The sequence below is a fragment of the Leptonychotes weddellii genome, chromosome 1 (assembly GCF_054177405.1).
Source record: "Leptonychotes weddellii isolate Sample4059 chromosome 1, ASM5417740v2, whole genome shotgun sequence".
NCBI lineage: Eukaryota > Metazoa > Chordata > Mammalia > Carnivora > Phocidae > Leptonychotes > Leptonychotes weddellii.
The window spans coordinates 107077898-107092001 of NC_138369.1; the positions used below are offsets into that span (position 1 = coordinate 107077898).

The following is a 14104-nucleotide window of genomic DNA, read 5'->3' on the forward strand; positions in this document are numbered from 1 at the left end:
ATACTCTATTCCATTTTTCAAGTTAAAGATTTCCCCAATTCATTTTTAAACTTAAAATCTATCTTGACTTCCTTTGCTTGCAAAGGAATCTACACAAAAGAATACAACTCTCATAGTAAGAACAATAAGCCTGCTTTATAATAAAACTAAACATACCATGTGATAGCAAAAACTCATTAACTTTCACTAATGTCAATTAACCTAAATATCTGTGCTTAATGGTAATATAATTTCTATATAACCAAAAAATTTTCTTGAAGTTCTCACAGTATTTCATTAAATTCCAATCCGATATGTAGGACAAAGAGCACTAAAATCATCGGTAACTTGAACATAATGTACGTTTATCTTTAACCTGAAGATCCAGACCTCAAGTACCACATTACGAAGCAGACAAGCTCACCTGAGTAGCTGCAGACTGACAGGAAGATGACGATGACGACGAGACAACAGGAATGTCAGACTGTACAGCAGCCACAGTGGTAGCGGGTGTGAAAATCAGCTGTACAGACAGAAAAACCAAAAAAATACCCTAAGACAAAAGAACGTGTCCCACACACAATGTATAGCAGGCAAGAGAGACTGAAATTTGTGACAGAAAGACAATGCAGTTTAGGATTATCTCCTAAGCAAAAGGTTTTACGTGACAAAGAAAAGTTTCTAATAGAGAACTCAAAAAAAAAAAAAAAGCATAAACATTTTGAAACAGCTCATGATTCTGATGAGTAGAAAAATAAATCAGTGCTCAAAAAAGAAAATGTATTTTGGTAATATGAAATCCTCATACCAAATTTTGCCCCAAATAAGCTATTATTATACTCAAACTTTTCCCAGTTCAAAAACTACTATGGCAGGATTCCTAAAATGGAAGTTATTTTTAATAGACAACCACTCATGTATACAAATTTCAGTGAGAAACCTGAAAAGAAACACAAGTCTTTTCAGTCTTCTTTATCACAAAAGATAACTATGCCCCATACTATACTATTTCACTCAGCTACATGGGATCTATAGTACAAACCTAGGTTGCTCTTGATTTTAAAACTATTCATAAAGAAATATTCATTCCAAATGTAAATGCCACAACATGTCAAAATGCAACAACAAAACAGCCCGCAAAAAAGCTTCACATCAAATAAATAAGGAAGAAAAGACATACTCGATTTATTTACTTAATAACCATCTCTTCAAATGTTATTTTTCAATATTGAAACAGAATGCCATTAGTTTAAAAAGGCACTACAATCCACTCAGAGATTATCCAATTTAGTAAATTATGACAGTTGTTTCACACAATGTGTAAATACTCTATTTCAAAACTGCATTAGGAGTTACTTAGTTCCTCTAGCCATTCCTGTTTAAATTAAAATTACTGACTAAAGGATCTTTTAAATTTCAGTTCTTTATAATACTAAATTTAAGTGAATTAAACAACAAAGTATAACTTTCACAAGAAGGTAACTGCCAGAACAAACAGCTGAAAGCACTAAAAATAAAGAGAAGATGTTTGTTCTATTTAGCTTGAACCATATGTAACTGCAAGTTTTATAAAGAGGTCAAAAGTGGTCATTTCAAATGATTCAGCCTAATTTTAAAGCATATTATTAATTACATAAGATCTCCTGTAGGAAAAAAAAAACAAAAATATGGTAATGTCCACTGAATAATCTATAAATAAAAGGTGGGTCATGTCACTGTTTCCTGCCAGAAATATGATGGAAAACTTTCTTTGTAATTTTAGTGGAGAACTGGGGATCCAGATATATATTCAGTACATTGGACAAAAAAGAATACAAGTAAATATATACTACACCAAAGCTCTTGTCTAGCTACCTGTAAAAACATCAAATAAATGCCAACCAATTCCTTAAAGCAGCTCAACAGGTAAATTAGGAAATCAGTAGGTACTCAAATATAGACCAGCCAAATTAACATTCCTGTATTAACAAAAGATCAAAGTGAACATAAGAACACAAATACCTTACTAATAATTTTGAGATGGGAATAACCAAAGCTAAAAATCAACTGGTAAATTACCAGGAACTCCAATCCAGATTTAAGAAGATCCCACAGTATAAATTCTAACTTATAGTTAACCACTAACTTTTTAACATTGCTAACTATTTCATCAAATTTAAGATGCCCAAGATATACAATGATTTTATATATATATCTCACTGCAAATATTAATTATAACTGTAAGATGTTATCAATTATAAATGCATCTCAATTTCAGAGATGTTAAGATGTGAAAAAGGTTTGAAATCCATAAAATTTGATATTCAAAAAACAGTCACTCCATGTTACAGAATCTGTTAGCTTCCCAATGTTGCTACTATTTGATACACCAAGAAGGCCTACCAATTAAAAGTAAAATTTTTCATGATATAAATGTATAAGAGCTAAGCACACACATATAAAAAATTTGTTAAACATTTCTGAAATATTAAAAATGCCTCTTATTGCATCAAATCAAGAAACATTTCGATCTCTCTCAAGTCCTTAAACACTGAAAAAATTTGGTAGCTCATATCTTACCATTTGAGCTCGGAGATACATTTGAGCTTGGCTTGCCGTTAGGGTAGGGGAGGTACTCCCTAGTAACATAGTCTGTTGGGTAATACTGCCGCTGGTAGAACTGGAAGCCTGGGAACGGCTTATTAACTGTGCAGGTGTAGGAGAAGTGGAGAGGTTGATCTAAGGAAGAAAACATATTAGGTCATAGGCTTCCATTTCTTGCTTCCATGCCAGTGAATTTCACCAAGCTGCAGTTAGGCTATCAATGGTATAAACTATGGCTAAGGAACCTAAAAGAGAGGGCTTCATCTTTGACAGAGCCTCCCTCACTTCTTTGGGCAATTATTTGCAAATATGCAAACAACAGTATGTACTGATTAGGAATTAGGATAATTTTTAAGGATATCCTCAAGGTGTTTCATTCAGTAAGATTCCACTATCTTAAAATACCATTTCCACTACCTCCCAAAAATTAGGGTTAATGTTCCACTATTTAAATATTCCACATACTAACTTAAAACATCTGAATCAAGAGTTTATGCTATTTTGTCAGATTCTGTCACATTTTGAGGGGTTTCTCAAGTGAACAAAAATTAAAACACAGATAATCCATTCACATATATATAAACATACATGTAACATATAATTAGAATAACGTTCTCTCTCAAAAGCTCTCAAAGAAGAAAATACAATTGCTACTTGTCAAACAGATGGAAAAATCCTGAATTGTGGTTACAAAATTAAATTATAAGCACTACTCTAAAGTTAAAACTGCTGTTAGAAAAAAGAAAACCAGTTCAGAGTCTATCTCTAGGATACATGAGAACCTCATAAATGGTTCTTATCTGTGAAGGCAAACTAGCTGAGGCAGGTAGGGAAGAGGGCAAAGGGAGATAAATATACCCTTTATCTTTCCAATTTCACACCACATGCATATTATCCTTTTTTTCTTCTTTTGTTTGTGTTTCATTTCTCTGTTTGGGTTTTTTTTTTTCATTTTTATGTGTTATCCATTTTAAAAATAAATATTTTAATGCGTAATATAATCTGACCTCAAGTACTTTTGTGGACAAAGAATAAAATTAAGAAATAAGAATTTATAAAATAGTCTATTAGGCTTTTGATTCGAGCAACAAGGTAGACAGGACTAATACATCCATGCCCAAATACACTCACTGAAATGCCAAATCAACATGAAATACTAGAACACAACTGAACTCCTAAAAGGGGAGGGGAAAGGGAAATTCCCAGGTTGCCGAAAGGAAGAAACTCTAGCTGACAAGAACCACCAAGGCAATCTCAGGGGACACTGGTCTAGAGATAGAAGACCTGATTTTGAGCCTATTTCAGGCAAGAGCTGGAGGTAAAAACCCCTATTTTGAGCCAAGATCTTTAAAAGGGGTACTCAGTATGTGAGAAGGGAAAAGGAAAAGCTCCACTCATTGGCCCTAAGAACCAGCAAGGAAGCTTGCCATCTGCCTTGCCCGCAATGGAAGGAGAAAGCCTCCTATGAGAATCAAAATGCCAGGCTTGTACCATGTGGGGGGTACAAAATCCAAATGTACCCTACCTGCAATTTCATAACCTATCCAAAACATTAGCATTTAAACCAATCCAGGACATTTGTTAAACTGAACAAGTAAGACATCTGTTAAACTGAACAAGTGCCTGGAGGAAGCTAAGTGAAGGCAATACTGGAGGACCTCTCTGTGCTGGTTTTGCATTAACTTCCTATGAGTCTATAATTATTTAAAAATTGAAGTTTTTTAAAAACTGAAAAAAACTGTATGGGGTACACAAGAGTTGGTTAACTAATTCTCTAAACTTATCTATATAAGTATTTTTAATTTTAATAAAATACGTTGTACTTAAATCTATAATTCAGTGCATAAAGGCAATGAATACAATACACAGACTTATTCTGCAATATGGTTTTTACTCCTAGCACACTAGTAAAGTCACATTAGCAATCATCACCAACGCCTTCCATCCGACAAATTCAATGGACCTTTTCAGACCATTCCCTCTCAATCTTTTTTACCAGCTCTTCTTTCGGGCCCATCCCCAAAATGTTCGCCCCCAACACTTTCCTTCTTGAACTCCTAGATTAGCACATCCACACTCCCAGTGTCAAAAAACCAAACCTGATGACTCTGAATCCTTAATTATAAACTCATTCTGAGCTCCAGATCCACATACCTACAGAACATGTCTTTCTGGATATCCCTTATCAACTCATATTCAACATGTTCAAACACCAAACTCATTATTATTCCTTCTTAAACCAGCTTCTCCTCGAATAATCAGTCACTGGCATCTCCTAAAATCCTACAAAACAGATTTTGTTTTGTAAGTCATCTTGATCCTTCCTTCTCCTTTACCACACATACAAAATCAGTCACATCTTACTGTTTATACACCTTTATTTTCTTCATTTTCATTTTAATCACTTAGTTTGAGAGTCTGGGCCTATGGCACTTCCAGCTAGATTACTTTAACAGCTGCAAACTGACCTCCCTGCCTGAAATCTTGTTTCCTTCTACTTGCCAGATAATCTTTCCCTGATTTAATTAATTACCCATTTAAAAATATGGATCACATTCGACCTCCCCTGACTAGAGCTCTAGCATCATCTCCTCCCACTCCTCCATACACACCTTTCACATTAGTTATATGAAGCTATTTGCAATATCATAACGTCCAAGGTCTCTGTGGTCCGAGTAAAAATGCTCTGGACAGGTCTGAGCATCCCCCTAGCCCCATGCCCCACCCCACCTGTACCTACGTAGTGAACAACCCTTTCTCAAAAATCATCTGCTCTAATAAGCTTTTTCAGGCATCCCTACATCCCACAGAACTATTTCCCTTCCTTTTTGCTTGTTATCATTCATATACTTCTATCTCACCCTTCTAAACAATAATTTCTGTAAGGGTAGGGATCATGAACTATTTACATCTTCATATGCCCAATATCTACAAAAGTACTTTCATTCAATAAGTTTATTAAGTTAATGAATGCCACGTTATTTTAAGGCATGCTTCATAGTTTTAATGTAATATATAAGCTCACCATAAAGAGTGTGAGTGTGTATGAGAAAAAAACCCAATTTAGGATAGTCCCTAACAAAGCAGAGTAAAAATGCAGAGACGGTGTGGTGATATTCATTCAATTCTATTTTTGATGTGCTACATAACAAATTATTAGTAAGCCCCCCCAAAACTATTTTCCTACACCTCTACAAATGGACACTTTGGATAAAGCCTTGCTACAAAGATCAAATCACTTAGCAGGATAAAACTGGACCCAGGTTTTCTGGCTCATATATTTTGGCATTCAGAGTGGTTTCCTACACCCTGATAGCTTGCGAATTTGGGTCACTGCAATAATAGTGCCATGGCACTTTTTTTCAGACAGTGAAAGGAAGAGAGGATGGAAGGCAGGGAAAGAAGGAAGAACTCTAGTCAGGATAGACCACACAGTCTTTAAACAGAAACACAATAAAAGTGTTTTTAAAAAATGACTGGCTGGTAGCTAAAATGCCTGAGAGTGCTCTTTAAGGAAGCAGAACACAAAGTACGAACAGAACGCTTTTCTTTTTCTTAGAAAAGAAAAAAAGGAAGTAAGAAAACGAAATAGTAACTTCCACCTGCATTCCATTTTGTCTAAGTTGTGAGATCAAAAAACCAATTTCATGTTTATTTTTAAGTTCCATATAGCAAGTAACATTTCAGGCAGTGTCTACTCACAAATGCCCAACCCATGAATGAGTGCAATTATATCTCTGCAAGAAGTCCATCTCCACAACTGGCCTAACGAAAAAAAAAAAAAACAAACACTTCCCTTCCTTTCCACAACTGATACGTCTCTCCTCTACTTTCTGCTTTGTTCTGCTGACCTGGACCGGAGGCCTTAATTGTTTGCATTATATTCTCTGTCTCCATCCCAACATTCCTAATTCCTTTTCACTTTAAACCCTTGGCCAATCCTGTCACTTCATACCTGAAGCCCCACACTCCATAAAGGAACTTACTCCTTGAGCCCTTATTACTGGAAGCTCTCTCCCCAGCTGGAAGCACTAATTCCAAGAGTCACCAGAGAAAACCATGTCTACAAAGAAAAGCCATTTAACTCACAACCACATCTTGGTGTCCCTCCAAAACGAGATTACATAGGGTTGCTGGCCCAGAGTACTCCCTAGAACCAAAGCCCATTTGAGAACCATTGCTGCCATTTGACTGATCAAAATCAATCAGGCATATCTATAGAAACATAATACACAGACATTAAAAGGATAACGCATACCTGTATTATTCAATGACATGAAAATATCTTTATAACCCACTGCTGAATGAAAAAAACTACAGAATAACATATACAGTACAATCCCATTTATATAATCACATAAAAATGTGTCCATGTAAAAATACATATCACATATGAAAAACACGTCGAGAGAAAAACAAATGCATTGTATATACACACAATAATGCACACTCATAAAACTGTATATGATTAAATTTGATATAGACATATAGGCATACATACACCATTCTGGAAGAATAATCACCAAAATGTAAAGGTGAATAATGTCTACTAGGGGTAAAATTTGGGATAATGTGTGTTTTCTTTTATCTTTTTTGTCTTTTCTGTGTAGGTATGAACTTTAGAATCAGAGAGGAAATGCTATTTTCCTTTTTTTTTTTAATGTTTACTTTAGTACATTGTTTTTACCACTTTAAAGCAGTGTATACATTTTCTTGCCTCATTATTCAGTGGGGATTTGTATATGAGTAATTCAAGCATCCAGAAGTATAAAATGCTATATTAAAATTTCAAATAATAATATCTACCCATGAAAGATTTCCTTTAAGAGACTGTACTCCTTTACTAATAATATGAAATAAAATGTGAATCCTATTTATTATAGAAAACCATTATTTCTACTATTTGCAATACAAGCTATAAACACAACAGCAGCAATGCCTGGGTGGCTCAGTCAGTTAAGCGTCTATCTTCAGCTCAGGTCATGATCCCAGGGTCCTGGGATCAAGTCCCACATCGAGCTCCTTGCTCAGCGGGGAGCCTGCTTCTCCCTCTGCCTGCCGTTCCCCCTGCTGTGCTCTCCCTCTCCCCCTCTTTCTGACAAATAAATAAAGTTTTAAAAAAAAAAAAACACACAACAGCAAAACAAGAAGCCTCATAATTTCCCATCTGCTTTCAGATTTCAATATCTTAAAAAAGTTGCAATGCTGAAACAATTAAAATACTGGAAATAAAGTGTTCAGCAACAGGGATGGTTACATAAAATAAAGTGCATCCATACCATGCAACACTATGCAACAACTTGAGTGAGATTGAGCTTTGTGTGCTAACACAGAAAGATCTCAAAACTGTTGAGTGTAAAAAACAAAATGCAGGGTGCCTGGGTGGCTCAGTTGGTTAAGCGACTGCCTTCGGCTCAGGTCATGATCCTGGAATCCCGGGATCGAGTCCCGCATCGGGCTCCCTGCTCAGCAGGGAGTCTGCTTCTCCCTCTGACCCTCCTCCCTCTCATGCTCTCTTTCATTCTCTCTCTCAAATAAATAAATAAAATCTTTAAAAAAAAAAACAAAAAAACAAAATGCAGAATACTGTGTTTCCAGTGTATTAAAAAAAAGTGTTAACACATATACACACATTTCTTTATGCTATATACGTCCATAACACATAGGTAAAGATACGGAGGGATATCCAACAAACTGAGGAGTCAGAAGGACTGAAGAGGACTGAAAGAAGGCTGAAGGGGACTTAACACTTTTTCACTTTTCCTGTACTATCGGAGTATTTTACAAGAATGCACTAAAGCAGGGCGCCTGACTGGCTCAGTCGGTTGAGCGTCTGCCTTCGGCTCGGGTCATGATCCCAGGGCTCTGGGATCGAGCCCTGCGTCGGGCTCCCCGCTCAGCAGACAGCCTGCTCCTCCCTCTGCCTCTCATGAATAAATAAATAAAATCTTAAAAAAAAAAAAAATTACATTTTTAAAAATCCTTGATTAAAGTACCTCCTAAAATAGGTAAGAGGATGAGGACATTAGCAATAGACCACTGAGAATGACTAGTTATAAGCAAGTAATCTTCTCTCAGAAAAAACTTATAATGGGTTCATTTGATATGTGGATCTGATTGAGACATTTTTAGAGAAAAGCAAACATTTTTAAGGTTCTTGATCTAAAAAACCACCTCACTGACCCAGTAAGTATACTCTTAAGAAATTTTTTAAAAACAAGTAACTACATATATGTATACAAAAATATATAACAGAATATCCAATGCAGGTTTACTTATAATAGCAAAATTTCTAATACAGTCACGTGGGGGTTAGGGCTTCAACACATGAACTTTGCGGAGATGCAATTCAGTGTGTAACACCCTCTATTGAACCTTCTCCTTGATCTAGACCCAGGGTTATCTGGGTGAAAAGAGTAATAAAAACCATGTAATTAGACAACTGAATTTTACACAGAAGAAAACTGGGGTATAAATGACTAAGGAGGCTAAATGACTTGCCCTGAGTCATGCTACCAGTCAGTCACAGAATGAGGACTAGAACCCATGTCCCTTATCTCCTCCGTTCTACCAATCTTTCATGATAACCCAGAATTGGTAGTAATCATGTAATTTTTCTTAGGACTTGAGTTTTCAATGAGATGCACAAGACATCACTAATCACCAGACCTCCACATGAACTCCAAACTCATATATCCAATGTTTACTCAACATCCACCACAAAGAATGTCCAAAACTGAACTCCTGATTTTCTTCTCCAACACCTGCTTTGTCAGGTCCTTCCAGATGTTCAGGCCAAAATATTAGTTATCCTTGACTCGTCACCCTTCCTCACATCTTTGATTCAATCCATCAGCATACCCTATTAGCTCTACTTTTAAAACATAAATTTCTATAATAAAATATTGTTAAAAAAAAAATCTAGAATCTGGCCAACCACTTTTCACCACATCTACTGTCACCATCATGGTGCAAGCCACCAATCTCTCTTGGATTACTACAAGAATCATTTAACTGGTCTCCCTGCTTCTATCTTTGCCCCCTAGAACCTAACACTGTCACTAAGTTAAAACCTGAGATCATGTGACTTCCCTACTGAAATAGCTTTCTAACAGCTTCCCAACTCGAGTAAAAGAGTTTTATAATCTCCTCATGACTGGATTACAATTACCTGTCATCTCTAACCATACTCCCACTCTCTCATTCTACTCCAACCACAATACCCTCCTTTCTGTTCCTTCAGCATGTTTGCCTCCCTGACCCTCCTTCAAATACCATCTTTATTAGCAATGCCTTCCCTGACCACCCTAGTTAAAACAGCAAATTCCCTCATCCCATTCCCTTTTCTTGCTTTATTCTTCTTTATAGCACTTACCATCTGACATATACCAGTTTACCATCTGTCTATCCCTAGCTCCATAAGAACAGAGAGTTTGTTGTGTTGCTGTGTTCCCAGTACCTAAAGGGTTTTGGCACATATTAAATGCTCAATAAATGTATGTTGTATGAATGACTGAATGTATGAATGAAAAAAATCATAAAACTAACTGGACTTCAAAAGCTCATCTTGTCTAGCACATAACTATATGTGATAGAAAGCTATCACAAACAAGGTCTTTCCCTTTTTGACTAAATAGTACAGTGAATTAAACTCAAAACATCTGGGATTAATGTAGACTCCAGAACCAAAAAACAACAAAGAAAAAGAAAGGGAATGAGATACAAACAGCCCTTGAGTCATTTAGAGACTTATGATTGCAATTTTCAGCTATATAATCCTTTCCAGCTGAAAATGCCCAATGATGTAAAAGCATATAGAGAATGACAGCACTTCACCTACATTAAAATAAAATTAACCATAGGCCTATCTATTTACATTTATGTGTAGAAACACACAGTAATAAAATAGGAAAGCTTCACACAAAACTTTTTCATGGCAAAAGGGACTACTGAAAAGGGATGTCCCTTTTACTCCACACATTTGTAGTGTCTCTCCCTTAGACAACAAGAGTATATTCACGTTTTATTTAGGCAATATAAAAATTAACAAAATAGGGGCACCTGGGTGGCTCAGTCAGTTGAGTGCCTGCCTTCGGCTCAGGTCATGATCCCAGTGTCCTGGGATTGAGCCTCGAGTTGGGCTCCCTGCTGAGCAGGGAGCCTGCTTCTCCCTCTCCGCCCACCCCCCCACCCCTCGCCTGCACACACACGCGCCCTCTCTCTCTCACTCTCTCTCAAATAAAATCTTAAAATTAACAAAATAAAGCTCTTCAACTTGCTTCCTCAGAGATAATCACTGATTAACAATTTGTTGTGTATTATAGATTTTCTTCTTGAATAATCAGGCAGATATATAATTTTTTAAAAAGTAAGTTAAGTGACAGGAATTCTGTTTCCAGAAAGATGGAACAGACATACTTTTCCCTATTCCTTCCTCTAAATACAACTAAAAACCCTGGATGTAACATATATAATAAGCATAAGATCCCGAAAGATGGAGAAAAGCAGACTGGCTAGGGACCTCAGAACACACAGAACCATGTGGTTGTGAGCTCCCTGGGTTTTCCTTTTGTTTTATATAAGCCAAACTTAGAGCTGAAAAAGTCTGTAACTCAGAAACACAAATGGGTGCAAACAAACAAAAGCCCCAAAAGAAGCCTGCTCTTTCTAGCCAAAGGAACAAGAAAGAGACTTCCTAGCAACATAGAGAACTTTTAGACAGTTGCTCTACTCCAGTCAAATACCACAGAAAACACTGTGGCCCCACCCACACCAGCAAAGACTTCCACCTATACCCAACTCCCCTAATCCCTCCAGTGGATAAGCATCAGAAAAGGTGAAAAGAGAGACAGGACTTTTGTCCCAGTCATGCAGGAGTAGACTACCACGACCAACCCACCCCACCCCTAAGGTGTATCAGTGGAGACCAAGTGGGGAGCCATAACATGGCACTCTTATTCCCTCCCCCACCCTGTTCAGCCAGGGACGCATCCATGGAGGTCTAGTGAGGAGCCAGAACTCACACCCACTCAACAATTATGAGAAGCACCCTTTCAGATGTCAATGGAGACCAAATGGATAACCTGGACTTCTACCCTCAGACAGTATTAAGGAGTTGGCACACATTCCCTTTCAGAAGCCAGCCAAAACACAAAGTTTAAATATGATCCATAGTCTCATAACATAATACTCAAAATGATGAGGTTTCAGAAATCACTTATACCAAGAACCAGAAAGACCAAAGCTGAATAAAAAAGACAATCAATGGGGCGACTGGGTGGCTCAGTGGTTAAGCGTCTGCCTTCGGCTCAGGTCATGATCCCAGTGTCCTGGGATCGAGCCCCGCATCGGGCTCCCTGCTTGGCGGGGGGCCTGTTTCTCCCTCTCCCTCTGCCCCTGCTTGTGTTCCCTCTCTCACTGTGTCTCTCTCTGTCAAATAAATAAATAAAATCTTTAAAAAAAAAAAAAAGATAGTAAGTAGATGCCAACACCAAGATGAAAGAGATATGATAATTGGATAGATTTTAAAGCAGTCATCATAAAAATGCTTTCAACAAGCAACATGAGCCCACTTGAATGAAAAAGCAAAATCCCTCAGCAAACAGAAGATATAAATAAGAACCAAATGGAAATTTTAGAACTGAAATATAGAATAACCTAAATAAATAACTTAATGAGATCATACTATACATTTTTGCTTTTTTCACTTAATACCTAATGAAAATTTAAGTCTCTCTGTATACACACATAGAGCATTTTTATTAGCTATAGTATTCCTCTGTATGAATTAACTATAATCTTCAATTAATGGGCACCTATTTATATTGCTTATAATTTTTCACTATTACAAACCATACATATTTGCATAATTAGGTCATTTTTACATGATTATGTCATAATTATCTATTTTTAGTAAATGACATCACTAAAAATAAGTGATAAGTGAATGTGAATGCACAATTTAAATTTTCATACACGTTGTCAAATAATCCTCCAGAAAAGTTGCACCAAATACATTTCCACTGATAGCATATGAGTGTATCTACTTTTTCACATCCTTGCCAAAAATGGATATTGGGTCAATGTTTTTCCTTGTTTTCTAATTTGAGAGATATCATTGTTATTTTTACATACATTTCTTTATTACTAATATGGTAAATACATCTTCACATGTTTAAAACCCAGAAATCGTCTTTCTTTTGAAAATTACCAGTGCAGGTCTTTCGTGAATTCTCACTGTTTATCTCACCACTATAAAAGATTCCTTGTTATTTCACAAATATAACTGGTTGACCTACAAGGTACAAAAATATTTTCAACCATTTTGTGTTTTTTAACTTTGTTGATGCTTTAATTGGTTTAGATTTCATTTTGACAAATCAAATTGAACTAAATCTAAGTCCTGTTCAGTTAAAGTACAGAGACATCAACCTAAACACACAGTCCCAACTAGTTTTAGAGCCAAACAGTCATAAAACCACCCCTCTCACTACTAATCAGTGTCTAGAATTAGTCTTTCTGTTTTAATGAGAGGAAAGAAGAGGATGCTGGCATCCACTATTTACCTATATATTCAATTAACAATAGCCTTCTCCAGTTTCCCCAGGTCATAATGATTGGACTTCTGACTGTTTAATAATATTCCATTTCCCCACTGGGATCCCACTCCTACTCTAAACCCAAGTCTATCTAGCTGATGACTTGACAACCTACCTTCTAGTCCTTTTTCTACTGGAGGCTGGACCCTTCCCCATGGGCTTTCACTGTTAATCTGGAACCCTACCTCGAAATAACCAAAACTCTGAAAACTACTAGACTGCCACCTAACATGGGTCATTAGTATCATTACCTAGAGATTTCTGCTACCATGTTCTGCTCCTCTTTTGGAGACTGACCCATATCCACTAAGCTACCTTGGTATCATAATTTGGACAGCTAGTCAACTCACTTGAGCTATTATTATTCAGCTGGGATAGAAAATGAAGCAAATGCAATGCATTTCTTTTTTTTTTTCCTGGACATCTGTTCTCCCTGCTTACTTCTTTTCCCCCACGAACCAGTCACAGGTTCTGGCATACTTTATCATACAAGGCTGCCTGGTTTATGACAAGCAGCACTAACATCATCATAAAAAATAAACACAATCACTGGAATTATAATTTCTGTGAAAGTCAAATACATAAAATCATAATGAGAAAAAAATAGTTTAAAAGGATACCTTTTAGTAATTTGAAAAAATTCGAAAACACCTCTCTTTATACATACTCTAATGTTATTCCAGTATTTCATAGAATAAAAAAATTGTCTATAATTTTTTTTAAATATTTTTTTATTTATTTGACAGAGAGAGAGAGAGAGAGCACAAGCAGGGGAAGCAGCAGGCAGAAGGAAAGGGAGAAGCAAGCTCCCCCAGGAGCAGGGAGCCCGATGCGGGGCTTGATCCCAGGACCCTGGGATCATGACCTGAGCCGAAGGCAGTCGCTTAACCAACTGAGCCACCCAGGCACCCCTATAATTTTTTTAACCAGACCACAAATGTTTA

At 36.6% G+C, this 14104-nt stretch overlaps 2 protein-coding genes across 13 annotated transcripts in view; one reads left to right on the forward strand and one right to left on the reverse strand.

The window, feature by feature from the left end:
• GPR160 (G protein-coupled receptor 160) overlaps positions 1 to 14104 on the forward strand; it is a 119419-nt gene that overhangs the window by 102749 nt on the left and 2566 nt on the right. The window lies entirely within an intron of this gene.
• The window catches only part of PHC3 (polyhomeotic homolog 3), a 78593-nt gene that overhangs the window by 54313 nt on the left and 10176 nt on the right, over positions 1 to 14104 (reverse strand). For 6 of the 8 annotated variants that reach the window (XR_014148094.1, XR_014148093.1, XR_014148092.1 and 3 more), the window contains exons 5-6: positions 2539 to 2697; positions 404 to 502 (exon numbers count right to left, since the gene is read on the reverse strand). The exons of the other annotated variants lie outside the window; for them this stretch is intronic. Coding sequence is in view for 3 of the 6 variants with exons in the window: in XM_006736330.3 (XP_006736393.1) it covers positions 404 to 502; positions 2539 to 2697 (258 nt within the window). In the remaining 3 variants the exon portion in view is untranslated. The remainder of the gene's footprint in view (positions 1 to 403; positions 503 to 2538; positions 2698 to 14104) is intronic. 8 annotated transcript variants of the gene reach the window in all.